Source organism: Somniosus microcephalus, chromosome 11 (genome assembly GCF_052327205.1).
Source record: "Somniosus microcephalus isolate GS21.2 chromosome 11, FLI_Smic_1.0, whole genome shotgun sequence".
Taxonomy (NCBI): Eukaryota; Metazoa; Chordata; class Chondrichthyes; order Squaliformes; family Somniosidae; genus Somniosus; species Somniosus microcephalus.
Genome location: NC_140997.1, coordinates 35769849 through 35796624, shown reverse-complemented (window position 1 = coordinate 35796624; position 26776 = coordinate 35769849). Strand labels below are relative to the sequence as shown.

The 26776-nt window shown below is 45.3% G+C and overlaps 1 protein-coding gene across 1 annotated transcript; it reads left to right on the top strand.

Annotated features, from left to right (window-relative positions):
- The first annotated feature begins 1336 nt into the window (after nucleotides 1–1336).
- Nucleotides 1337–26751, top strand: LOC147110473 (cytoglobin-2-like). The gene is made up of 3 exons (XM_086000471.1): nucleotides 1337–1598; nucleotides 21343–21574; nucleotides 23929–26751. Exons 1-3 carry the CDS (start codon nucleotides 1501–1503, stop codon nucleotides 24073–24075), a joined length of 477 nt encoding a protein of 158 aa, XP_085856597.1. The 5' UTR covers nucleotides 1337–1500; the 3' UTR covers nucleotides 24076–26751.
- Nucleotides 26752–26776: the final 25 nt, after the last annotated feature.

Sequence of the window (26776 nt, the reverse complement as noted above, 5' to 3'; positions counted from 1 at the left end):
AGGGAACTAGATGTAATATCTCCAAGTTTGCAGACGACACAAAGCTGGGTGGGCGTGTGTGCTGTGAGGAGGATGCCGAGAAACTCCAGTATGATTTGGACAGGTTGGGTGATTGGGCAGCTGCATGGCAGATGCAGTATAATGTGGATAAATGCGAGATTATCCACTTTGGTGGCAAAAACAGGAAGGCAGATTATTATCTGAATGGCAATAGATTGGGAGAAGGGGAAGTGCAGCGAGACCTGGGTGTCCTTGTGCACCAGTCGCTGAAGGTAAGCATGCAGGTGCAGCAGGCGGTTAAGAAGGCAAAAGATATGTTGACCTTTATAGCGAGAGGATTCGAGAGCGACAAGGATGTCTTGCTGCAGTTGTACAGGGCCTTGGTGAGACCGCATCTTGAGTATTGTGTGCAGTTTTGGTTGCCTTACCTGAGGAAGGTTGTTCTTGCCATGGAGGGACTGATACCTGGGATGGCAGGAATGACGTATGAGGAGAGATTGGGTCGATTGGGCTTATATTCGCTGGAGTTTAGAAGAATGAGAGGGGATCTCATTGAAACTTATAAAATTCTAACAGGACTAGACAGACTAGATGCAGGATGTTCCCGATGGCGGGGGAGTCCAGAACCAGGGGACACAGTCTAAGGATAAGGGGTAAGCCATTTAGGACAGAAATGAGGAGGAATTTCTTCACCCAGAGAGTGGTGAACCTGTGGAATTCTCTACCATAAAAGGCAGTTGAGGCCAATTCACTAAATATATTCAAGAAGGAGTTAGATATATTTATTAAGACTAAAGGGATATGGGGAGAAAGCAGGGACAGGGTACTGAATTTGGATGATCAGCCATGATCTCTTTAAATGGCGAGCTCGAGGGGCTGAATGGCCTACTCCTGCTCCTATCTTCTATGTTTCTATGTAGAACAGAGCCACTCTCCTCCAATTCATCAGTTACTAGTTTACCACAAAAGCTTTTAGATGTTTTTCGTTGTCATTCCAAAACTCAATTAACTTCAAATATTTCCAAATTCTGGAATTACATCTAGTTCATATAAAGCAACGATGTATTCTCAATGCCAGGCAACAATTATGCAATAGGTCCCTGACAAGAGACCTAACAATTTGCGGTTCACTAGAATTTACAGATCTGTCTTTCACAGAATTCTTCTTGAAATTCTGTAGCTTTCATGCAGCTCAGACGAGTGTTGGTTTTGAAAACGAAGGAACACCATTGTTTGCGGATACTGCCCACAATCTGGAACGTCCCTTTAACAGTATCTTGCAAAGTAATTCTGCGTTATTAAGTGCACTGGGGGGGAAAGAAAAAAAATAATCTTTAACGACTAGTCAATCAGTCGCGATCGCCAGCAGTCGAATGGGCGTGATTTACAAGGCGCCACGTGATATCGCAGGAGCCCTGAAACAACTTAAAAGTCACCCTCAGCTTCGTCCTTGCACTACACAAAGGTTCCTTGCAGCTCCACCGATTGATCGCTGCCACCATGACTGACATGACAGAAGCCGACAAAGGACACATTCGCATCATTTGGCAGAAGCTGTTTGCTGATGCCGAAGCAAGCGGCAGGACAGTTGTGCTGAGGTAACGATCCAGCTTTACCAGCTGTTTTCCTAGCGCTTACGGTGCACGTGTATTTTCCACCCAGCTCTCCGGCAATTAATATCACTTTTTTTTGTCAGGACGTAATTCATTTCGCAAAGTACATTCAGTGTCAAGATCTATTTTTAGAGCTGTATTAAAGAGGACGCCTTGTAACCCCAGTAAATATATAAAATAACTCAATTTATCTAAAACGATTAAGCTGACACAATGTACTGTAGTATTCATTGGACTGTGCACAGTTTCTCATTATTTTTGTTGAAAATATTTAGCAAATCAGAAATACCCAATGGTGCAAGAAACCTTTTCTGCAACGTTAAATAATACTGACTTTATGCTGAAAACTGCTGGAGGGGGGACTAACAGTACAACAGTTATTGGCTGTAACTTCAATGTTAATGACTTCTTATCTTACTAAGGTAAAGAGCAACAAAATATGTCCTGCCATGTGGGGAGATATTTAAATTTTCATTTTATTTTTCCTCCATCTGTGCAATCATGCTAGCGTGAGGCTCTATAGCATGGGGTGGGTAATTATTTGGGCTACTTCACAAGTTGTGGTGAGCTGTTGAGGGCCGCACACCAATGTCCCCCCTAAGGTGCACGGCCGCGCACCAATGGCGAGGTCCCGCACAGGATGCCCACTGTATTGATTTCTTTGTGGGTTCAATGACGAGACATTTATGAAAAAGAATGTCTTTTAATCTAAAGCTTGTTCAACTCTTTTAACAGCATTACAGGAGACACCATCTTAGAGAGCCATCTAAAACAAAACTAAAACTAAACTGCTTGTCTCTCACATGCCCTCTGCTGGTCAGGCATAAATAATCAATCAGGCAAATATGCTGGTAAGGCATAAATAATCAAACAGGCAAATACCATCACTATTTGCTGATATCATTACATCTCCCTTTCTTAAAACAAAAGTATTTTACTTTTATCTAACAATATGTTTTCTTTGTATTACTCTGCATTTTAACTGTAACACTTAATGAACTTACATTATCATTTTCATGATCAAGGTTTTTTAACCTTGTTTTGTGTGTTCACATGAAATATGTAAATACCTAGAACTTGAAGAAAGAATAAGATAACATTACTTCCTTCTATAACAATAGTCCTTAAACTTGCTCAATGAGTCTCTCAGGAGGCTTCACATGTCTTGAGGATTTTCTGATTGATTGTCCTTGAATCTGAGTTGTTGCCTCAGATGATGATGATTTCTCAGCTGTGTGATCAGGTTGTTCAACAGTATCAGTCTTTTGACCTGCTGTGTGATCCGGCTGTTCAACAGTATCAGTCTTTTGACCTGCTGTGGCTGGTCCCATGAGAAGATCCCGACGATTTCTTCTCAGAACAGCACCCTCATCTGTCTGAATGGTGTATGATCTTGGTTGAACTTCACTCAGGACAGTTCCCTTCTGAGTCCATATGTTTGTTTTGTCTTTGAACCTTACTTGGTCACCAGTGTGGAGTTCAGGTAGGTTTTGTGTTCCTCTGTCATAGTAGTACTTTTGCTTTTCTTTCTGTTGTTCTTTGAACTTCCTCACTTTCTCCCCCTCTTGTTTTCAGGAGGTTCTCCGGGATGGGTAGGTTTGACCTTAGCCGACGTCCCATAAGGAGTTGGGCTGATGACTTACCACACTCGAGCGGTGTTGTGCGGTATACAAGCATGCTCTGGTAGAAGTCAGTTCCACTGTCTTTTGCCTTGTACATCAGTCTTTTCACTGTCTGGACCGATTTTTCCACTAGTCCATTGGACTGTGGAAAGTGAGGACTTGACGTTGTGTGGACAAAGTCCCACTCTTTGGCAAAGTGTCGGAAACTTGCATTGTAAAACTGGGGTCCGTTGTCTGTGAAGACCTCGCTTGCCACGCCATGTCTGGAGAATATGGCTTTCATACATCTTATCACAGCATCTGCAGTGGTGGTGTACAGTCTACAAACCTCTGGATACAGGGAGTAATAGTCTGTGACTACAAGATAGTCCTTCCCTTGACATACGAATAGGTCAGCACCTACCTTCTGGTAAGGTCTGTCTGGCGCTGGGTGTGGCTTTAGTGGTTCTACAGGATTGCTTGCTTGATATTTCAGGCATATTGTGCAGTTTGACACCTCATTTGTCACATCTTGGTTGATTCGTGGCCAGTACATCACCTCTCGTGCTCTTTTCTTACACTTTTCGATTCCCAGATGTCCTCCATGGATCCTTTTTAGCATCTCTTTTCTCAGACTCTTTGGGATAACTATTTTACTTCCTTTGTAGATGATGTCTTCGACCACTGATAGTTCCGCCCTGCAGTTCCAGTACTCTGCCATGTCAGGTGAGCAGTCTTGCTTCATGTTGGGCCATCCATCCAAGATGCTTTTCCTCAGTCATCTCAGTGTTTCATCTTTGTTTGTCTCAGTCTTTATGAGCTCCATTTTTGCATCTGCTATGGGCAGTGCACTTGTGATCATGTCCACGTAGGCGTTCACTTTTTCATCCATTTTGGTGTTTGCGGGCTCACTTGGGTCAACAGCTCTGGACAATGTGTCTGCTGTATACATCAGCTTACCCGGTGTGTACGCAACATTCAGTGCATAGCGTTGCAGCCTGATCATCATTCTTTGTATTCTAAGCGGACAGCTATTTAGTGGCTTTTAGAACAATGCAATCAAGGGCTTATGGTCAGTCTCTACACTGATTGCTTGTCCTGACACAAACTGGTGAAATCTTTCACAGGCGTATGTGATGCTGAGCAGCTCCTTTTCTATTTGAGCATATCGCGTCTCCGCGTCTGTCATTGAGCGCGATGCATATGCAATAGGTTGCCAGTAGTCATATTTTTGCAGAAGAACAGCACCGATCCCACTCTGTGATGCATCTGATGATATCTTGATGGGTCTCGCTGGGTCATAAAACCTCAGAACTGGTTCCTCTGTGAGCAGTTTCTTTAGATCGCTCCATGACTTCTCATGCTCATGATTCCATTCCCATTCTATGTTCTTTTCAGTTAGTCTTCTCAGTGGCGCCATCTTTTCTGAGAGGTTGGATATGAATTTCCCCATGTAGTTGATCATTCCATTAAACCTCTGCACATCCTTTTTGCATTGTGGCTTTGGCATATTCTCAATGGCGGACACCTTTCTGGGATCTGGTCTGATGCCCTCACTGCTAAGGATATCTCCCACGAATGTCGGTTCTGTCACCCCGAGCTGGCATTTCTCTCTATTCAGCTTCAGGTTTGTTTTCCTTGTTGCTTCCAGCACATTTTTCAGTCTCTCGTCATGCTCAGTTCTCATGGTTCCCCATACTATGATGTCATCCATTGATGTATCAACTCCCTCCAGGTGCTCATAAATCATATGGATAGTTTTGTGATACACTTCAGGAGCTGAGGCAATGCCAAATGGTAACCTTAGGAATCTGTATCTGCCAAATGGACTGTTGAACGTGCACAGTCTTGAACTTGCCTCATCCAGTTTCATCTGCCAAAATCCTGATGATGCATCTAACTTGCTGAAATACTTTGCATTTGCAAACTGTGCCATGATTTCCTCACATGTAGGAAGCTTGAAGTGCTCTCTCTTTATTGCTCTGTTTAGATCTCTTGGATCCAGGCAAATTCTGAGCTTTCCATTCTTTTTGTCCACAATGACGAGGGAACTCACCCACTCAGTTGGCTCATCTATCTTCTGAGTCACGTTCAGGCTTTCCATCCTGTCCAACTCTGCCTTCAGTTGTTTTTGAAGAGCAAACGGAACTTTTCTGCATGGATGTATGACCGTTGGCATACTTTTATCTACTCTGATCGTGTGTTCTCCTGGAAGGCAGCCTAGACCCTGAAATAGGTTGTTGTACTCTTTCATGAGTTCATCATAGACTGTCTCTCCTTCGCTTTCCACAACGAGGACTCTCTTTACCAGGTTCAGTCTCTCACAGGCTATTAAACCTAGTATGGCCTGCACATCCTTTGGCACCACGATTAATGCTAGCGTGTGCTCTCTGTCCTTGTGTGTCACTTTGACAATGCATTTTCCTTTCACTGGTATATCAGTACCTGAGTATCCTGTCACTTTCACTTTTATTCCATGTATCTTTGGTCTGGGCCTAATTTTCTTAAAATCAGTCTCTGATATCACATTAACTTGTGCTCCAGTATCCAATTTAAATGGAATGTGTATGTCATTCACTTTTAGTGTCAACATCCAGTCTCTTTTTCCTTCTTTGTTTTCAGACACAACACCCACATAGAACTCCTCTATCTCGCTTTCATCTACTGTATGGACCTTGCTTTGTTGCGCTTGGTTCTTACAGCAACGGGCATAATGGTTGTTTTTGTTGCAACTATTGCATTTTTTACCATATGCTGGACACTTTTTTGGTGGATGCTGTGTACCGCATCGACTACATGACTTTCGATTGTCCCTTTCATTTTTGTTCACTGGCCACGCCTCTTTTTTCACATTGGCGCTCTTTTTGTTAAACGGTTTGAGTCCGTTCTTTCTCACTGCATCCACGTTGCAGCTACTGTCACTGAACAGCTCCTTTGCCTGCGACTTCACAATCTCTGTAGCCCTACACAGTGCTATGGCTTTTCCCAGGTCTAGATTTTGCTCTCTTAGCAGTCTTTCCCTTAGACCATTATCTGGAATACCACACACCAGTCTGTCTTTTATCAGCGAGTCTGTCAGTCCCCCAAATTCACATGTTTTGCTTCGGTTTCTCAGTTCAGTCACATACTGATCAATTGTCTCTCCCGTTTTCTGTACACATGTGAAAAATCTGTGCCTCTCAAATGTCACGTTATGTTTAGGTATGCAGTAGGCCTCAAACTGTTCCATTATTTTATCCAACTTAATTTTGTCGCCATCAGCAGTGAATGTGAAGTTATTATACACCTCCAGCGCTTCATCACCCACGACATGTAAGAACACTGACGCTTTCACTTTATCACTTTTCTCGTCAGCTCCAATTGCTGCTAAATACAACCCCACACGTTGTTTGAACCTCCTCCAACTTTCAGCCACATTACCTGTCAACTGAAGCTTCGCCGGTGGGTGTAAACCTTCCATTTTTTCGCTTCGTTAGCTATTCTCCAATGGTAAGTAACGATGTTCTCTTTTGGCTTGCTGATATGTGGAGAGCTGATTTAACTTCAGATTTTTCCTCTTCATCTCTTTCAATCACTTCTGACACCATGTATTGTTTTGTATGTGGGTTCAATGATGAGACATTTATGAAAGAGAATGTCTTTTAATCTAAAGCTTGTTCAACTCTTTTAACAGCATTACAGGAGACACCATCTTTGAGATCCATCTAAAACGAAACTAAAACTAAACTGCTTGTCTCTCACATGCCCTCTGCTGGTCAGGCATAAATAATCAATCAGGCAAATATGCTGGTAAGGCATAAATAATCAAACAGGCAAATACCATCACTATTTGCTGATATCATTACACCCACCAGCTCCTGCCGCTGGAAGAGATACCGCACAGCAAATTTAAAGGGACCACGCACGTTGGTGAGAGCAAAGTGTTAAATTGATAAATTTGAAACAGGCCAACACATAGTGTTGATAATCAGTCCTACTTCTACCCTCCCAATAAATTATAAATAGAAATTCAGATAGTAGTCAGATACACAAAATGTGGTGTAACATAGTAAAATCTTCCATTACTAAATGAATGAATGAAATAATTGATCAATTGATCGATTATATGTTGTACTGAAAGTCTACGTGGGTGTTTGGCTGAGCGGCTCGAGTCTGCGGGGCCTCTAATGCGAGAGGCGTTCACTTTTTAGTGTGCTGAGTACAGGAGCCCAAAGCTTCGCATGCCCTGAACTACAATCGCGTGCCATTACCTGCAGTGGATGCGGTGAGGATGTTTCCACTGATGGGTGAGACTAGAACTAGGGGGCATAATCTAAGAATAAGGGGCTGCCCTTTCAAAACTGAGATGAGGAGGAACTTCTTCACTCAGAGGGTAGTAAATCTATGGAATTTGCTACCCCAGAGAGCTGTGGAAGCTGCAACATTAAATAAATTTAAAATGGAGATAGACAGTTTCCTAGCAGATAAGGGAATTAGGGGTTACGGGAAGAGGGCAGAGAAGTGGACGTGAGTCTAGATTCGGATCAGCCATGATCCTATTGAATGGCGGAGCAGGCCCGAGGGGCCGTATGGCCTACTCCTGCTCCTCCTTCTTATGTTCTTATGTCCTTTTGCTCCGGGATCCACTCCCGTGTCTAAGACGGCGATGAGAACTCCCCTGCCGTCATACTCTGGGTACCGGGAGAGTAAAGACGCTGCGCCGGTCTCTTTTTTCATTAAAAGACTCATCGTTGATGAGCAGCCATGACTCAAATCAGAGTAATGTGCAGCTCAAGCTCCGGCTTGCACTCTATTTCTGTCCAGTCCAGCGAGCCGGATAGAATGAAGGGGGGTTGTATTTTACCCACCACTGAGCTAGAAGTTCCCCGGCCCTTTACTGAGGAAACTCCCAGAAACAACAGGGACCCGACGTAACTGGGTCTGTGCCAGAGTTACACCTGGAGACTGATGGTAACCCCGCGGAATTAAAAAAAAAAGACTTGCATTTATATAGCGCCTCTCACAACCACCCAACATCCCAAAACGCTTTACAGTCAATTAAGTACTTTTTGAAGTGTAGTTACTGTTGTAATGTAGGAAATGTGGCAACCAATCTGCTCACAGCAAGCTCCTACAAACTGCAACGTGATAATGACCAGATAATCTGTTTTAGTGATTTGGATTGAGGGATAAGTATTGGCCAAGACACCGGGGATAACTCCCCTGCTCTTCTTCAGAATAGTGCCATGGGATCTTTTACATCCACCTGAGAGAGCAGACGGGGCCTCAGTTTAACATCACATCCAAAACGACTAGCATTCCGACAGTGCAGCACTCCCTCAGTACTGCACTGGAGTGTCAGCCTAGATTTTTGTGCTCAAGTCTCCAGAGTGGGACTTGAACCTACAGCCTTCATTGACTCAGAGGCAAGGTGCTACCCACTCACCCAATTGTACTAATAAACAAAAGTAGCATTTTATAACTCACTGGAATGAAATCAAGCCCAGGACTAATTCTGAATTAGTCGCTTAAAGACAAGAACTTGTCCTTCAGAGACAAGTTGAGACTAAAAACTCGCTGCAAGTTTAAAAAAAAGTTCTAAGTAAGCAATTGATTCAGTTGTCAATTCTGAGTCATGCTGCCAAAGCCGTTATTTTATATATTTAAAGTATTTATGTTATCGTGCATTTATCTGGAAAGTTTGCACAGATTTATGGACCTGAACCTACAAACCGTGAGTAACTCACCTTTCACATTGCCGTGACGGAGCAGAAATTGAGGTTTTGGGTGTGATAATGACAAATTGATGCACCGAACGGCAGATTTGATTTTCCCACCTCTCTTTTTGGATATGACTCCCCTGCTGCCTTGGAGACAATGACTCGCCTCCTGATGTTACGTGGGGCGGGGTCAGGCTAGGGGGTCAGGTGCGGCGGACATTCGGCCTCGAAGCCAGGCCTTGGCAGGTCGGATTGAATCCATTGGCGGGCCGGATACGGGCAGCGGGCCGTATTTTGCCCACCACTGCTCTATAGCGAGTAGTTTGGACTAACAGTCCTTCTAGAAGCTGTAGTTAATTATAGGCCACATAAGGATGACTTTGTAAATCTGTTGCAATTGTATTCAGGCAATCATTATAATATATTTATCCTTCATGATGGAAAACTATTTGTGATGTAAATTCCCCCCAAAAATAGATTATATGCAATCTAATGTCAGGCTGGGCAATTGAGTAGGTAATAATGTATGTTAAAAGTTTGCAGTGTTATAACAGGCATTACATAGTACTTGAATTGTGAGCAACTTTATGTATTGCCACATTCAAAGAATAATTTTGAGTCCTCTCTTTGTACCACTGGTGTGGACCTGGAGGCAATGCTGTCCCAATGATTGATCTGCAAGAATTCTGATCACCCGCATGCACCAACCACCACTATGAAAATTCTCCTCCTATAGAGCTTCCACCCCATTTACCTTCCTGTTATAATTCTGCAGTTAATTCACGTTCCCATTCCTTCCATTTTTCTGGTGATGTTCACATATTTTCCTCACATTTCATTTCTGAATATCCAGTTCTTTCCCCATGTGTCTCTCTCCCCCAGTAGGTATTAACTTTCACTGCTTTCTGCTTCCACTTAATATTGATCTCACTGGCTTCTCACAATTCCTGTCTCTTATAATTTTCTTAATCTAATTCTCTTGTCTATTCTTGTTACATTTCTCGCTATCTTTATTGATGCTGTTCCGCTCTGTCTTACTGCAATTGACATCTTCCTCTAGGAACCACACCCTCTACAAAGTCCACAATATGACCTCACTGAACTGCTCTCCTCTACTGCCAACACCCCACAGTGTTACAGGACCACATCAAGTAAAAAACCTCCTAAGTGTAGTGCCGCACCAGTACCTCAGCCTCTACAATGGTAAGTTCCATTCACTCTCCCCAAAAAGTATTATAAAGAACATCAGATTTGTAAAGTGTTAATACACAATTTCATAGTTTACTAAAAACATCCATGAGTTAGAATCCAAAACTCATTCACATCTGTACAGCTGTTGAGATAATCAAAACCATGTCTCTTGATTTGTTTTCTTTTGGTAAGCCATTGAGTTCTGTCTTATATTCTCTGTATCGAACGTTGATTGTAATGATTGTTATGGGATTTTTTTTATGCGGGCATACTGTATGCCTCATTCCTTCTATTTTCATAGAATCATAGCATGATACAGCACAGAAGGAGGCCATTCGGCCCATTGTGCCTGTGCCGGCTCTTTGGTAGAGCTATCCAATTAGTCCCACTGCCCTGCTCAAACAAAAGATTGAACTTTGTTTGAAATTACTGTTGGTTCAGGAACAACCACTGTGCTGGTTATTAAGCCTGATATAATTCTGTTAACATTGTCTACTTAGGTATGCAAATTAGCTCAGAATGAAGACCTACAGTAGATTATTTCCATTGTAAATTACATTTCTGGCTTCTATATTTCCATTGTAAATTCAAACTAGATGTTATTACAGAAATAAAAGCATGACGTTATGACCACTGAAGATTAGTATACTCATGCTAGGAATTCACAATAATTCCATTAGTACAGAAGGAAGTTAAGGTTTTATGGTGAACTATTATACACACAAATACACATAAACACACATACACAAATAAACTGGGCAATTTCCTTTAAAATTACACTCTTGAATTCAATTTGCCACAACCACAAATGCCAAGACAACCTGTATATTTTAACCTGCCTTAAATTTCCATTTAAAATTAAAATATTTATGCACAGACGTTCAAAATTGAATTCAGTAATTTCATGGCACTGAACTACTTTGCAGTGCGTCGGCTCTGCGCTGCAGCTCAGTATGAGGTGAAATTGCATGACATGTTATTAGAGCCAGAGTGTTTGTATGAAATTCTTGTGCTTGCTGTTCTGTTAAGCCATTCAAAATAAACAAGCTAACGTCCATTAAGAACAGCCAGAGAAATTTCAGACAATTGCTTGAATGCCAGTATCACAAAGTTACTTCGCTCCATTAGAGACGTAAGGCAGTCATCTCCAGCATACACAGCATAACCTCCAGGCAGATGTCAAAAGAGACAGTTGTGTTCAGCACTTTGGGGAAGAATTCCTCTGTTCACCATTTGTAATTAAATTGTAAATGTATTCTTATACGCACTAGCACATAACCTGGAGCATTGCTTGTGGTGAGTCAGGAGATACATCATTTATAAGGAGGAATGTACATGATGGAATGTAGCATGGAATGCAGAATGTATTATTCTGGTAGTATGTTGGCTCAGTTAGGAATATAGTAAATGTGAAATAACTAGTGGATATGGAACCTGAAATCAAAACAATAAATTGAAAAATTAGATTAAAAAGAGTTTCTATATATAAGGAATAAAGGGGTTAGCTTAAAATAACTTAATGTAAAATGGATAAAATTGTATATAAATAAATATTTATATATGATTAGAGTTCACGTCTTCTAGATCCCTGCCCATCTCTCCTGCACTTCCCTGTTTGAATCTCTCCCAAAACAACCTAACCAAAGTCATGAATGATATTCCCTGACTGATCAAGGCACATTTTCCCTCCTCATCTTCTCTACAGCCTTTGACACAGTCGACCACACCATCCTCCTCCAACACCTCTCCTCAGTAGTCTAACTCAGTGGGATTGTCTCCACATCATTCCACTCTTGCTTATCAGATCACAACCAGAGCATCACTACCAATGGCTTCTATTCCACACCTGCACGGTCACCCAAGCATCCATCCTGGTTCCCCTCCTCTTCCTCAACTGCATGCTGCCCCTTGGCATCATCTGCAGACAAGCTACACTGATGACACTCAGCTCTAACTCTCCACCACCTCTCTCTCCCCTCCATTGCCTCTGTGCGATCAGATTGTTTGTCTGACATCCAGTCTTGGATTAGCTGCAATTTCCTCCAGTTAATCATCGAGAAGATTTTCATTGTCTTCGGCCACTGCCACAATCTCCATATCCTTGCCACAAACTCCAGGCCCTGCCCCCACCGACACAGTCAGGTTGAACTAGGCCATTTGCAGCCTCTGTTATATTCAACCTCAAAGCGGAGTTTCCAAACCCATGCCCTCACCATCACAAAGATCGCCTCCTTCCACCTCTAACACAGCCTGCCTCAGTCCCTACCTCAGCCATTGAAACCCTCATCCATGCTTTTGTCATCTCCAGACTCCATTACCCTAATACTTATCCTAGCTGCCCCCCACCCCATCCTTCACCCTCCATAAACCTCAACTCATCTAAAACTCTGCTGCCTGTATCCTAACCAGCCCAGAGTCCTACTCGCCCATCACCACGTCTTAGTTGACCTACATTAGGTCCCAGTTTCCCAATGCCACAAATTTTAAATCCTCCATAGCCTCCCCCTAACCTGCTCCCACCCTACAATCCACCTCAGAACTCTGTTCCTCTGACTTCAGCTTCTTGTACATCCCTCCTCCCTTTGTCTCACCATTGGCATCCATGTCATCAGCTGCCTTGTCCTCATGCTCTGCAACTCTCCCCCTAAAACCCTCTGCCTCTTGGGGGGGGGGGGGGGGATGGGGTGGATAAAGGTGTTTGGAAACAGTGAGGAGAAGGCCTCGGAGCCTGCTAGCACTGGGGTTAGAATCCCTGGGTGTCCCAGTTAACGCGAGCAGGTGTGGTGATGTCACTCATGGGCCCAGTTCAGCTCGGGTATTTTAAAGGAGCAATGCAAAGGTGACAGTTGAAGGTTGGTGGAGGTTGGAGAGACATTGGTGGGAGAGACATTGCTTTGGTGGGAGAACAAAAAATACAGTCTCAACGTATGAAAGCTGCTGCTTGATTCAGTGATGCCTCCCTGGAACTCCTGCTGCAAGGAGTCAGGGCCCGCAGGGAGGTGTTATTCGCTGCTGACGGGAGGAAGAAGCCAGCCTTAGGGACCAAGAGGCATGGCTGGAGATTGCAGCAGGAGTGTGGTGGTGAGGTCCTGGATACGGTGCAGGAAGAGATTTAATGACCTCACGAGGTCAGGAAAGGTGAGTAGAATGCCATATACAACTACACCCCAACCCCCTCACTCTGCCTTCCCAAGCCTACTCCTGCACATCACTCCTCACACCAGCGTACCTTGCAGGTGCACCCATCCCTCTCTGTCTGTGCAGTTCCTCACATCCCTATCTAACCATCCACCACTGACATGCACCCTCATCTTAATGTCATGTAACTCCTCTCTCTCATAGTCACCCTCTACAGAAGTTGCCCATTCATCTGCTCCACTCATTCCATGACTCTCACTCAAAGTTCTCTTGTTTCCCTCCTTGCAGGAGAAGAGATGCACTGCAGCAACTCGCCAAGGCTTCTTTGGCAGCACCTCCCAAACCCTCTTCCACCTAGAAGGACAAGGGCAGCAGATGCATAGGAACACCACCACCTCCAAGTTCCCCTCCAAGTCACACACAATCCCGACTTAGAAGCATATCGCTGATCCTTCATCGTTGCTGGGTCAAAACCCTGGAACTCCCTACCTAAGTAGAGTACCTTCACCACACAGTTTGCAGTGCTTCAAGAAGGCGGCTCACCACCACCTTCTCAAGGGCAATTAGTGATGGGCAATAAATGCTGGCCTTGCCAACGACACCCACATCCCATAAACGAATAAAAAAAAAGCACAGAACACCTGGGAGGGGTAGAGAACTGGAGGTGGCCTTCCAGTCATAGCAATGCTGACTGCATCAGAGGAGGAGGCACTGGGGATAATTGGAGTATCGGCATTGATTGTGGTGGGAGATGGGGAGCTCCCAGCTACCTGTTGACGGAATTAAATATCACACAGCCACATGGCATACAACAGTCACACATGTTGATTTGATATCAGCAGCCAGTGAAATATGATCATGTGCATAATGTTCACTTAAAACATTCTTAACAATTCTTCTAATTCATGTCTTTAATCTCCTACAGACCCATCAAGTGTCCAACAGCCAGTGGAGCCAGAGGAGGAAGAAGACTCCTCAGAGGAGGTCGCTAACTCTGAGGGTGCACCGTCACAGGACGCATGCACACCAAGCACCAGCGCAGATACACACACGTTGGTGGGCCCATTATGTCAGATAGTAGTGTTATCACCTGTTGTCTCACACATCAGATGTGAGTGAAAGCAAATGGTGCAGACAGGGACAGCAGTGGCGAGTCCTCGTCGGAGGGCACAGCTCTGTCCACGCACTGCTCTGCTGGACGCAGATACTGAACCTCTGGGGCCGTTGACAAAGAAGATGATTCTGGAAGAGCAGCAAAAAAAGCGTAAGGGTCTGGCAGGATTTCAGGCTCACTTGCAGTGGGTGTCTGTGAAAGGAATGGTTTGGTCGTTGTAGGACTGCTTTGTGGTTGTGGGGGGTGAAAGTGGGTTCAGAATCTGGGTGCCAGATCGGTGCACTAGTGCAACCCAACTAAACCGTGCCATTAAGAGGCCATCTTGGCATTCCGGGCAGCAATATGCGCCACTGCTGAAGCCAAGTCCACATCAAGTTCCTTCTCCTCCTGTTCCTCCACCTTCTCCTGTTCCTCCTCCTCCTCTGAAGAGACTCTGCATTCTGCACCGTGTTCTTCCAGCAGCTCCAATCCTCGCTGCTGCGCTCTGTTGTGCAGAGCGCAGCATACCACGATCATTCTGGAGACCCTGGCTGGTGCATATTGAAGGGCTCCTCCAGATCTGCCCAGGCATCTGAAGTGCATCTTCAGCATCCTGATTGCTTGCTGTATTACACATCTCCTCATCATTTGGTATTGATTGTAGCACTCTTCAGCCTTATTGCTTGGCCTCCTTAAGGGTGTCATCAGCCACGTCTTCAGTGGATACATCTCGTCTCCAAGCAGCTAGCCGGTAAGTCTGGTTGGAGGTGCGAAGAGCTGAGGGAGGGTGGACTGGCACAGGACAAATGAATCATGACAGCTTCCTGGGACACATCTGCATGATGATCTTTTTGTGGTTGCAGACAAGCTGCACATTGATGGTGTGGAAGCCCTTATGGTTCACGAACACTCCTGGGTGATCTGGGCATGCCTTGATGATCACATGTGTGCAGTCGCCCTGCACTTGTGGGAAGCCAGCCAGCTGAGCGTCTGATCATTCTGACTGGCTTCAGTGGTGGCAAAGTATACATAACTGCCTGCCCTGGCAAACATGGCATTGGTCTCTTGGGTGATGCATTTGTGGGCGGCCGACTGCGAAATCCTGCAAATATCTCCTGCAGTGCACTTGCCTTGCTTTCACTGGTGAGGTCCAGGAAGCCTGAAAATCCTGTGCACACACAGTAAAACTTGAAACCCCAGGTAAAAAAGGCTATTCATAGCCTCTTATCTAGTTCTAAATTGTTAACCCACTTCTCCCGAGGGGGTTTTTCGCTCACAGCCAAACGCATTTGAATTAAATTCGGAAGCCGGCGGGTTGAAACCGGCTTCCTGACGCGGTCAATTTCAGCGCTTTGAACCTCCCACCTGCTCCCAAACCCACTCACTCGTTCATGTTAAAATTCCAGTCCTTATTACTAGATATTGCCCTCCTCCATATCGTTTATGAATAGTGCAAACAGAGGCAGTCTAAGAATAGGTTCCCTACTAATCTCAGACAAAGCTCTTATCAATCTACCATTCCTTGAATAATAAAAACGGAAAATGCTGGAAATACTGTGGAGAGAGAAACAGAGATAATGTTTTAGGTCAATGACCTTTCATCGGATGTGTTGGAAGTGGAGACACTCAATGTTTTCAAGGGGGAGACTGGATAGGCACTTGAGAGAAATAAACTTGCAGGGCTACGGGGATAGAGCGGGGGAATGGGACTGACTGGATTGCTCTACAGAGAGCTGGCACAGACACGATTGGCTGAATGGCCTCCTTCTGTGCCATTATGACGCTATGACTATGACACTATGGCCTAGAAATTCAGTTGGTAGCGCCAGCCGCTAGCACCTTAAGAGGGCGATAAGTGGGGCGCGAAGCGGCTAGTGCCCGGGCGCGGCGCGATCTGTGCCTCTCGCGAACTTGAGTGAAGATTTAGCGGTGGCGCAAAACCGCAACGCCCGCTCAGCTGCGCGCGCAGATCCTGACGTCATTTCATGGTGCAACGCCCTTGGTGCGCCCCAAACCGGAACTTCAGTGGCGCCCCCCTTCTTTCCGTTTGGCGCTCCCAGTGACTGGTTGAGTGGAACGGTTCCCAGTCGCTGTGGGGCTGGGGGGGCGCTATTTAAAGGGGGCTCTTCCTGCATTTTTTGTGGTAGCCATTTTGCACCACTCCTGTGTGAGGGAGAGAGGGATTTGCAGAGAGACAAAGGGAGAGAGCTTTCTGCTTTGACTCAGTGCTCGCACAGGTACTTCTGGCTTCAGCCCAGAGCTTTGCAGTTGGATTGATTTTTCAGTACCATAGCCTTGAGTGGCCACATATAATGGGGGCTGCAATGGGTGGAAACGTTGGGTTTCTCCATTGCATTGAGAGGGCTCAGAGACGCCGAAAGAGAGTGCCAATCATGGCCAGATGGAGGAGGGCCAACAGGCGTCGGCACAGGAGGCCTTACCCTCCCAGGGTATACCGCCAGCACTTCTACCTCAACATGTCTGAGGAGCAGTGCATTCGGAGGCTTCGATTCAGAAGGGAGGTGGTCACTAAGATCTGCCACCTGCTTCAGAGAGATCTGCAGCCTCAGCTGAGGAGCAGGACGTCTCTGTCAGTGGCAGTGAAGGTGATAGTGGCTCGCAACTTCTATGCCAGCGGCTCCTTCCAATCCGCTACTGGCGACATTGCCAATGTCTCCCAGTTCGCGGTGCATTGCTGCATCCGCCAAGTCATGAATGCCCTCTTCAAAAGTACATTTCCTTCCCCATGACCCCGGACAAGCAGCAAGAGTGTGCAATGGGATTTGCTAGAATAGCGGGCTTCCCCATGGTCCAGGGCGCCATTGACTGCACGCATGTGGCTTTGCGGGCGCCTCTAGAGAATGCCGAGGATTACCGCAACCGGAAGGGGTTCCATTCGTTGAACGTGCAGTTGGTGTGTGACCACAGGCAGCTGATACTAGCTGTCAATGCCCGCTTTCCAGGCAGCAGCCACGACGCCTTCATCCTGCACCAGACTTCTGTGGCAGACATTTTTGAAGCCCCGGCTCACCCAGGAGGCTGGCTTATCGGGGACAAGGGCTATCCTTTGTGCACCTGGCTGATGACCCCGCTCCATGCGCCCAGCACCCCTGCTGAAGAGTGATACAATGACAGCCATCAAGCGACCAGGAACATCATTGAGCACACAATCGGCGTGCTAAAGCAACGGTTCCACTGTCTGGACCATTCCGGGGGAGCCCTTCAGTACTCGCCTGAGCGAGTCTCCCATTTCATTGTAGTGTGCTGCATGCTGCACAACCTGGCTATCCTCAGGACTCAGCCACTGCCAGCAGACATTGGAGGACCACCGGAGGAGGAGGAGGAGCACCACCAAGACGGGAGGGAGGCACAACGTGCAAGGGCCGTCCATCAGCGGCTTATTGCAAGTCGGTTCTAGGCCCCCTCTCAGGGAATGGCTTGTGCCATTGAAAGAACATGAATGGACCCGCTCCGCAAACCCTGAGCCAGTCAAGGCAACAAATAGTTCAAAGTGCATACATGCACAATCTGAATAAAGACAATTATTTATCTAACAACTCTGTGCCCTTCCTGCATGACAAACAAATACAGAGAAACCCCCCAAAAAACAGTCAGACACATAACTGGCTCTCACAACCTGGAGAATGAACAAAAGAGTTAAACAAAAATGACCATGATCCTCGGCCTTCACAAAAAAAAACACAACATTTTGCCACACCTCCTACTTTTTGGCCTGCGAGGGTGATCCGCCTCGCTTGCGAGATTGGCCTCTTCCCGCCCTGCAGCTCCTCCGCAATGGGACCCCAGTGGCTGCAGCAAGGCTGGGGGAAGGCTGCTGAGGGTTAGATAGTGAGTCGGCAGATGCCCTTGGGGGGCGGCCTGGACCAGCTCTGGGCCTGGAGGGCCCGGCTGCTGACTGCTCCAACTCTGTTTGGGCGACAGCAGTCTGTCCTACGGGTTGTGGCAGCTGCAGTGGAGGAGTGACAGTGTTGGCAGCAGGAATGCTGCCAACCTGACAGAGCACAGGCACTCCCTGGTCGGACGAGACACTGGCACTCGCACGGGGCAGCACTGAAGCATGCGCAGCAATCTGCTGAAGCACAGACTGCTGGCCTGCTGTGGCGCGGCGACGGCCCCGGCGAATCCTGCCCGATCCAGCGAGGGTGGCAGCAGTTAGTGCTCGTGTGGCCCTGATCTGTGTCTGCATCAGACCAGCCAGTGACTGCATGGCACGACTAAGCACTTGGCTGGAAGCCGCGTGTGCTGCACCGAAGTCCTGCAGACTCCTTGCCTATGCTGCCCTGAAGTCCTGCAGACTCCTTGCCTGTGCTGCCCCGAATTCCTGTACACTCCTTGCCAGTGACTCTATGGAGTCAGGCATCCTTGCCACTGCAGCCATGAGCTCAGTGTGCCTGCGCTCCGCCTGGGTGCCCATTTCAGCAAGGAGCCGCACCTCCTCTGCACTCACTGTAGCAGGGCTGGAGGCCACACTCTCCCTCCGGGGAGAAGGCCACCGAGCTTCCCTACCCCCCCTTGTTGCTGCAGCCCGCTGGGCCCCGGAGCTTCACCCTCCTCAGACCCTTCCCCCCTGCTCCCCTCCAGGGAAGATGTGTCCCCATCATGGGCATGGGCTGCCTCGGCTGAGGGTGGCACTGATGTTCCGGCTTCCTCTTCCTCCTCCTCACCTTCCGATTCACTCATAGTGGCAGCTTGAGGGCCCGCCTCCTCACCTGGCGAATCAGCATCTGAAAGCAGGGAGGTACAAGAGTTGCTTTAGCGTGAGGACAGGGCGGCAGCGAGAGAGGCATGAGTGCTGCAATGCACTGCATTGGTTCGATAGTGGCAAAGGATGCTGGTGTGAGGCACAAGTGGAAAGAGAGAGGTAAAAAAGGTGATGACCTTACCATTGCTGTCCAGAATGGGGTCGGCATCTCCAGTGGCGACGGGGCCAATCAGGCGGCCTGCCATTATCCGTTCCACTCGCTGCTCCAGATCGCTGAGGTCTTTAAGTTCAGGACGGCCTCCCCCGGTCCGTTGCTGCTGCCTCCTATTGTGGGCCAACATGCCCTGCAAGAGAAAGGACGGGCTCTGAGTACAGTATCGAGCCCCGATCTTGGCTGCACTGCCTCCCATGGTCGAATAGCCCTGACAGTATCAAGCCCTGATCTTAGCTGCACTGCCTCCCATGGTCGAATAGCCCTGACAGTATCGAGCCCCGATCTTGGCTGCACTGCCTCCCATGGTCGAATAGCCCTGACAGTATCAAGCCCTGATCTTAGCTGCACTGCCTCCCATGGTCGAATAGCCCTGACAGTATCAAGCCCTGATCTTGGCTGCACTGCCTCCCATGGTCGAATAGCCCTGACAGTATCAAGCCCTGATCTTGGCTGCACTGCCTCCCATGGTCGAATAGCCCTGACAGTATCAAGCCCTGATCTTGGCTGCACTGCCTCCCATGGTCGAATAGCCCTTACAGTGTGTAAAGTGGTGAATGTGCATGTGATTTTCATGTGAGGCCCATAGGTGTTGGATGAGGGCTGGGCATTGGGGCTTTTAGGACCCTTTGGCCATAAAGTGAGGTGCACATGCAGGGATGAAGAGGATACTGGAAAGGGTATGCACCCTGACAACCCGAGTGAGGTCGTTGAACTTCTTCCTGCATTGCGTTGGGGTCCTAGGTACCATGCTGCTGGAGGTCACTCTGTGCCACCTCCCTCCAAGCTTTTCTATATTCGTTGGGCAGCATCCTCCTGCCACTGTCAGGGAATAGGGTAGGTCGCCGGCGCTCCACTGCGCCAACCAGAACCTTCAGGGCCCCCTCACTGAAGCTCTGCGCTCGCTCCCTGACACTCACCATGGTCGTAGGCATAACGATGTCGCAGCAGGTCTGTCTAGGCCTAGAATCAGGGCTCCAAAATGCATGGCGTGGCTGCAAGCCAAATCGACCCTCCCCCTTTAAGAGGTGACCGGCGCCAGCGTGTCTGCCTGCATTAGCTAACTGGCCGCACCTGCGCTGCGCCCGCCTTCGGTGGTAGCGCCTCAGCTCGCCGGCTTAGCGCCTTAGGATAGTCGTGCACCGCCTGCTTTAGCGCAGCAACAACCTCTCGGGGTGATGCAACTCAATTTCGCTGAAGGTGGCGCTAAGTTGCGCCGGGCGCTAATTTTAGCGAACGCTCGACTGTAGCGCCCCAAACGTGGCGATACTGAATTTCTAGGCCTATGACTATGAATAGGTTTTAAGCAAGTACAGAGGCAGGGAAAGGGCGAGGAAAGAACAAAAGGGAAGGTCTGTGTTGGGGTGGAAGGCAGGAGAGATTAAATGACAAACGGGATGATGGTGCAAGGAGAAAAGAGATGGTAACGGGACAAGTAAGGGGGAAAAAAGGATGAGTGTGGAGGAGGTGTAAATGGGAATATCAGAATCATCATATATTCTCAAATTACTTATGGTCTGTTTGCTGTAACAATAGCTTCAGCATGATACAGATTGATTGTCTGCCTTCTCATTGGACAAGGAAACTTCCAATACAACTGCACCTCTTGTCCATGATACCAGTGCCTCTTATAGGTTTTCCTATCTAATGCAGCATTCTGTGAGAGAAAGCTGTAGTAAGAACTCAAAGAAAACCTGATACTTATTAATCATTGTGATGCCCGAAGGACCCATTGTTATCTCCTCTGCCGTCGCTCTTCCATTGATCTTACAGTATTTTCCAGTTGTCTCCATCTGACACTTTTATACTCCTCTCCACATACAACTATTTGGAGTTGTGGAGAGTGTAATCAGGTACTACTTTCTTTCTTGATAATGATTCATTGCTGTTTTCTACTTTGCAATATTAACTATCAGATTGAGATTATAAAAATTATTTCTGAAAGTTTTACTGATTTTTATCTTTTTATATTGGATTGAAAGTAACAAAACATTTTATTTTAGTTAAAAGAAAACTTCAAAACTGTACTTCCATTGCCAATGAAGTTAAAAATCTTTAACTTGTATGAATCAGATTGTTCACAGATAATCCCGAAACAAAGAAGTACTTCAAGACTTTTAGGAACATTTCAACCCCGGAAGAAATGCAAAAATCAGCTCAGATCAAAAGACATGGTAAGGCAGTAATGGACAAGCTGAACAACATCATTGAGAACCTGGATAACTGGAATAAAGCCTGTGACATTCTGACATCCATGGCAGAAAGACATGTTCATGTGCATAAAGTTGAGGTGTACAACTTTCAGGTAAGTCTCTGATCCATGTAGTGTATATCTCTGCTTTTTCTTTGAATTCACATTGAAGACTAATCTATATATTTTGAGGAACAAAAGCTGACAAGTCTCACCATAGGTATTGATTGGATAATGCTGATCTTATGTTACAATCATGTTTGAAAATGACAGTGTAAATGTACACTTTCTAGTAAGTTCCAGCTAGATTAGGCTAATAATATGTAAATGTTTAATTACAATTCTCTGATAAACCATATATGGTTGCCTAAGAACATTTTTATTAAACCTTCTTTAGTAAATCAATGTCGCCACTTGAATATGTTAACTTGGGTCATGATATGGCAGTACTCTTGCACAACGTTCCCATGAAAAATAGTAGCTACAGTTAGTAGATAAATTAAAAAAAAGAACAGATTAGTATAATTATATAGAGGATAATGGATATCTAGAACTGATTGCAAGGCAGTAACTTAGTCCACTTTAGTTGGCATCATAACTGGTGAGTGCAAACTCCAAATAGTTTTTGTCATCTGAAAAAAATTAATGACTGCCTACTCACCACAACGTATGCTACATGTGAAAATGTATGTTAATTTAACTGTTACTTCAGTTTTGGGTTCCTTTATAATTTCCGATGCAATCCATATCATTGTCTGTACCTGCATGATTAATTATGCCATGACTTTACTGGGAAATTCTATGACTATATGTTACAGGAACACTATATACATAACAAAAATGTGTTTCTTATTATAATGTTAATACAAATGTGCTATGAGTACAAAGAATATGAAAAATAGTATTTTAAAAAACCATTGTACAGCAAGAGTAATGTAACCTTCTTAATATTGTATCAGCAAAAGATTTATGCTGAAGAGCAATAATAAAATAGTAAACCATTATGACAACAAATTCAAATTAAGGGGTATTAGGGTAACACAATTTTTAAGAAATGATTCAGCGTGGAAGGGTGTTCCAGGAGCAGTGTCAGGCATATCTTAGAATGGGTTATAAATCTAGCTGCACTACCACACAGGACTGCCCGCACACAAAACACCAAAAGCAGCAGGATATAGGCAGAGCTAAGCAGCCCCACAATCCATGGATTTGAGCGAAACTTTGTAGCCCTTTCGCATCCAGTCAAAAATGGTAGTGGAACAATCAACAGGAGGAGTAGGCTCCATGAACATCCACATCCTCAACCATGGCGGAGCACAACATGTAACTCTAAAAGACAAGGCTGAAGTATTTGCAAGTTGTCATCGGCCCAAAGTGCTGAGTGAATGATTCTACTTGGCCTCCCCCCAAGATCTCCACCATTACAGATGCCAGAACTAGCCACTTCCCTCACTTCCCTATCCAAGTTGTTCCAGCACAACTATGACACCGGCATTTTAGAATCATACAGCACAGAAGGAGGCCACCCAATTAGTCCCACTCCCCTGCTCTTTCTCCATAGCTATGCAAATTTTTCCTTATCAAGTATATATCCAGTTCCCTTTTGAAAGTTACTATTGAATCTGCTACCACCACCCTTTCAGTTAGTGCATTCCAGATCATAATAACTTGTTGTGTCAATAGAATTTCTCCTCATCTCAACCCTGGTTCTTTTGCCACTTATCTTAAATCTGTGTCCCCTGGTTATCAGCGCTCCTGATATTGGAAACAGTTTCTCCCTATCTACTCTCACAAAACCCCTCAAAGTTGCGAACACCTCTATTAAGTCTCCCCTTAACATTCTCTGCTCTACGGGGAACAATCCCAGCTGCTCCAGTCTCTCCGCATAACTGGTCCCTCATCCCTGGTATCATTCTAGTAAATCTCCTCTACACCCTCTCCAAGGTCTTGACATCCTTCCTAAAGCATGGTGTCCAGAATTGGACACAATACTCTAGCTGAGGCTTAACTTGTGATTTATAAAGGTTCACCATCACTTCCTTGCTTTTGTACTCTATGCTTCCACTTATAAAGCCAAGGATCCTTATGCCTTTTTAACAGCCTTATCAACTGGTCCTGTCACCTTCAAAGCTTTGTGTATGTGAACCCCCAGGTCTTTCTGTTCCTGCACCCCCCTTTCAAATTGTACCATTTAGTTTATATTGCCTCTCCTTATTCTACCTTTGAAAATGCAGCACCTCACACTTCTCTGCATTAAATTTCATCTGCCATGTGTTTGCTGTTTTCACTCATTAGCTTGCAAGTTAAATTAGATCAGGTGTGCTTTTAAGGGTGTGGTTGAAGGGAGGTCCATACACCAGTTAAGATGATGTAAAATAAGTTAACTTTCCTTATTTGCCGTTAAGTCAAAATTGTCCCACTGAAGCCTCTTTTATTCTTGTGATCTTTTTTGTTGTTTGTTATTGCAGATTATATTTAATATAATCATCAAGATCATGGAAGAGTCACTGGGGACCATCTTTACACCAGAGATCCGTGAATCCTGGCTGAAGCTGTTCAAGATAATTTACAATTATCTCGAAAATTGCTACAGGGACCTTGCAGCTGCTTCCTAGATTGATGCCACATCTCCCGCACACATGTTTGCTATTCCAACAACTGATAAATGAATTGCCTCATTATATTATCTCTAACAACTCTATATTGCATCGACTAACATGATCAGAATTTGAATACATTTATTTGACAACAACTGTGTTTTGAAACTAATACTGGGAAATAAAAGACTATGAATATCATCAATTGTGAAATAAATTAGAATAAAGGTATCTGTTGATCATCTGCACTGTTTAGATTATATCAAGTAAGGAATAATTTTGTGGATCATTTGAGCAACTAGCATACTCAACTAGCATAATTTTAACTCTAAAATTTAAATTAGTAATAAGGCAAAAGTACATTTTAAATCATTGGACACATATACACGCATGGACCAATTTTATTCTATTATTGTGGATGGCTTCTGTTTTCTCTAGAAATTGGCACGATCCGCATCTCCTCAAATCCAGCTACTTATCTGCTGGGACTCCCTCCAGCAAGCAATATTATGAGATCCTTCTATCTTGACCTTTCACAAGGCTTATACCCACACACAGTATTGGGAAGAAAATAGATGTCCTTGCTATGATAATATCGTTGAAGTTAGGAAAACACTGCTGGCTCCAAAAGAATCATGTACTGTATAAAAATATATGGTTCACATTTGCATTGATTAGTGTCAATTTCTACCTTATCTTGGGGCAGTCTTGACATCAAGATATTAGACCCTGAACCTGCGTATGAAGATTACCTCTATTCTCCATTCTTCTTTCCATTCCGCAATCTGTGATAAATGCTTGAATCATTGGCAAAAGCATTTATAGGGAAAGAAAATAAATAATCAAAATTTAAAGCTTGTAATGCTATTACAGAATCTGCGTGTATTTGGCAAAGTAAAAATATTATAAAATGCATAGGGTGAAATGCTTTTTGGAACTGTGGCTATATGTGTAGATTGAGTACACGCCCATGATCTATACTACTCTCAAGTCACGCAGTGCCATTTTCTGAGCTGGTGCCTGGTATTGTCAGATCGAGTGACGGTGCCTCTTCTCCTTCACCCTGCTCCTCCATTACTTCAGAGACAGACTGGGCTTGTGGGACTTCTTGGGTATCTCAAAGGAGAAAGACACAAGGGTCGGGTTGTGGTGGGGGTGGAAAGCAAGTTTAAAAAAAAATGTTTATGGGATGTGCGCGTCGCTGGCAAGGCCAGCATTTATTGCCCATCCCTTATTGCCCTTGCAATTATCCATGCATATACTATCAGCAGCTTGTAAATGAGAAGAGATTGTGGGATGAGTGGGATATGAGAAGAATGATTAGATATGAGCATACCATCATCATCAGCAATGTTTTCAACTTCGCTGCTCACCACAGACTCAGTGGCGGCCCTTCCAATTATCTCCAGCAGTGTTTCCTCCAGCTCTATGAAGTTCTGCAGTCGGGCTTCCCCTCCGCCTGTCTGCTGCTGCTTCCGACAGTTATAAATGATTTTTGCCTGCAAGAGAAAGGGAAGTCTGTTGGTGAGCGTGGTGCAATGTGTTTGGGTGATGTGCCTGCCATGGTTGAACAGCTGGCAGTGTGTGCAAGGTGTGAGATGTGGGTGTGAGTCTTGCAGCAGTGGTAAGGGTGTGAGGGTGAGGTGAAGCTATGATTGTGAGGTATGAGTGGTGATTGCTAGAGATTGTTGGTAAATGAGTGATGGGGGTGTGGTGCATTGAGCAGTGGTAGAGGCTGGTGGTGCAGATGGTGGAATATGGCATTTGAAGATACATTCACTCACCTTGACCACTCGTGTGATGTCACTAAACTTCTTGCAGCACTGGATCCAGGTCCTGGGGACTACACTCGTCGCACTGACAGCTTGAGTGATCTCCCACATCCTTCTGGCATTCTGCGTGGAAGGCCTCCTGCCCCACTGCGGGTAAAGGACCTGAGGTTGCCTTTGAACCCCCAGGACCAGGGCTTCCAGTGGCGAATCCAAAAACCTCCTCGCCCTCTCTCTTGCCTGTTGGGCCTTGACTTCATCCACACTGACAATGAGGTGTTTTTATATCAAAGCACCTCCCCTTTTAGTAGTGCAGAGAACCTGGGCCAAATTTTATTGGCCAGTAGACTGCACCCGATATTGGCCCCCCTATTCAGCGCTAATCCAATCAGCAGCGTATTTAGCACTGAGATCAGTGCTGCAATCATTATAACGAGCAGGCAGCACGAATTTTGCGTGCTGCCTGAACCACTTTGAATGGACGTGGGCACATTGTGCTGCCGCGCCCGCTTTCGGGCCGAATTGAATTTCACCCCCTACAAGTTCATACTTATGCTGGTTTTAAAACCTATTTTCCTACCATTAATTCAAATTAATATTATGCTAGTTACTCAAATTATGCAACAAATGACTTCTTACTTGATATCATCTAGCAATACAGATGATGACGAAATGTCTCTATAACTTATTTATTTCATGAATATAACATTTTTTAAAATCTACATTGCATCTTTTCAAATATATACTTGGCAATGTCAGTACAACAGTAAATGTTATTTTATCTTCTCAACTGAACTTAGTTTATAGCATTCAACTTAATTTGTAATAATATAGTTCCAACAAGCCAGCTGCTGTAAGAGAACTTTTACAGTAGTAACATTGTATTTACTTCTTCAGTGCAATAAAATTTGTTGCCCATAATGTTTATCTGCACATTGACTTCTTAAAAT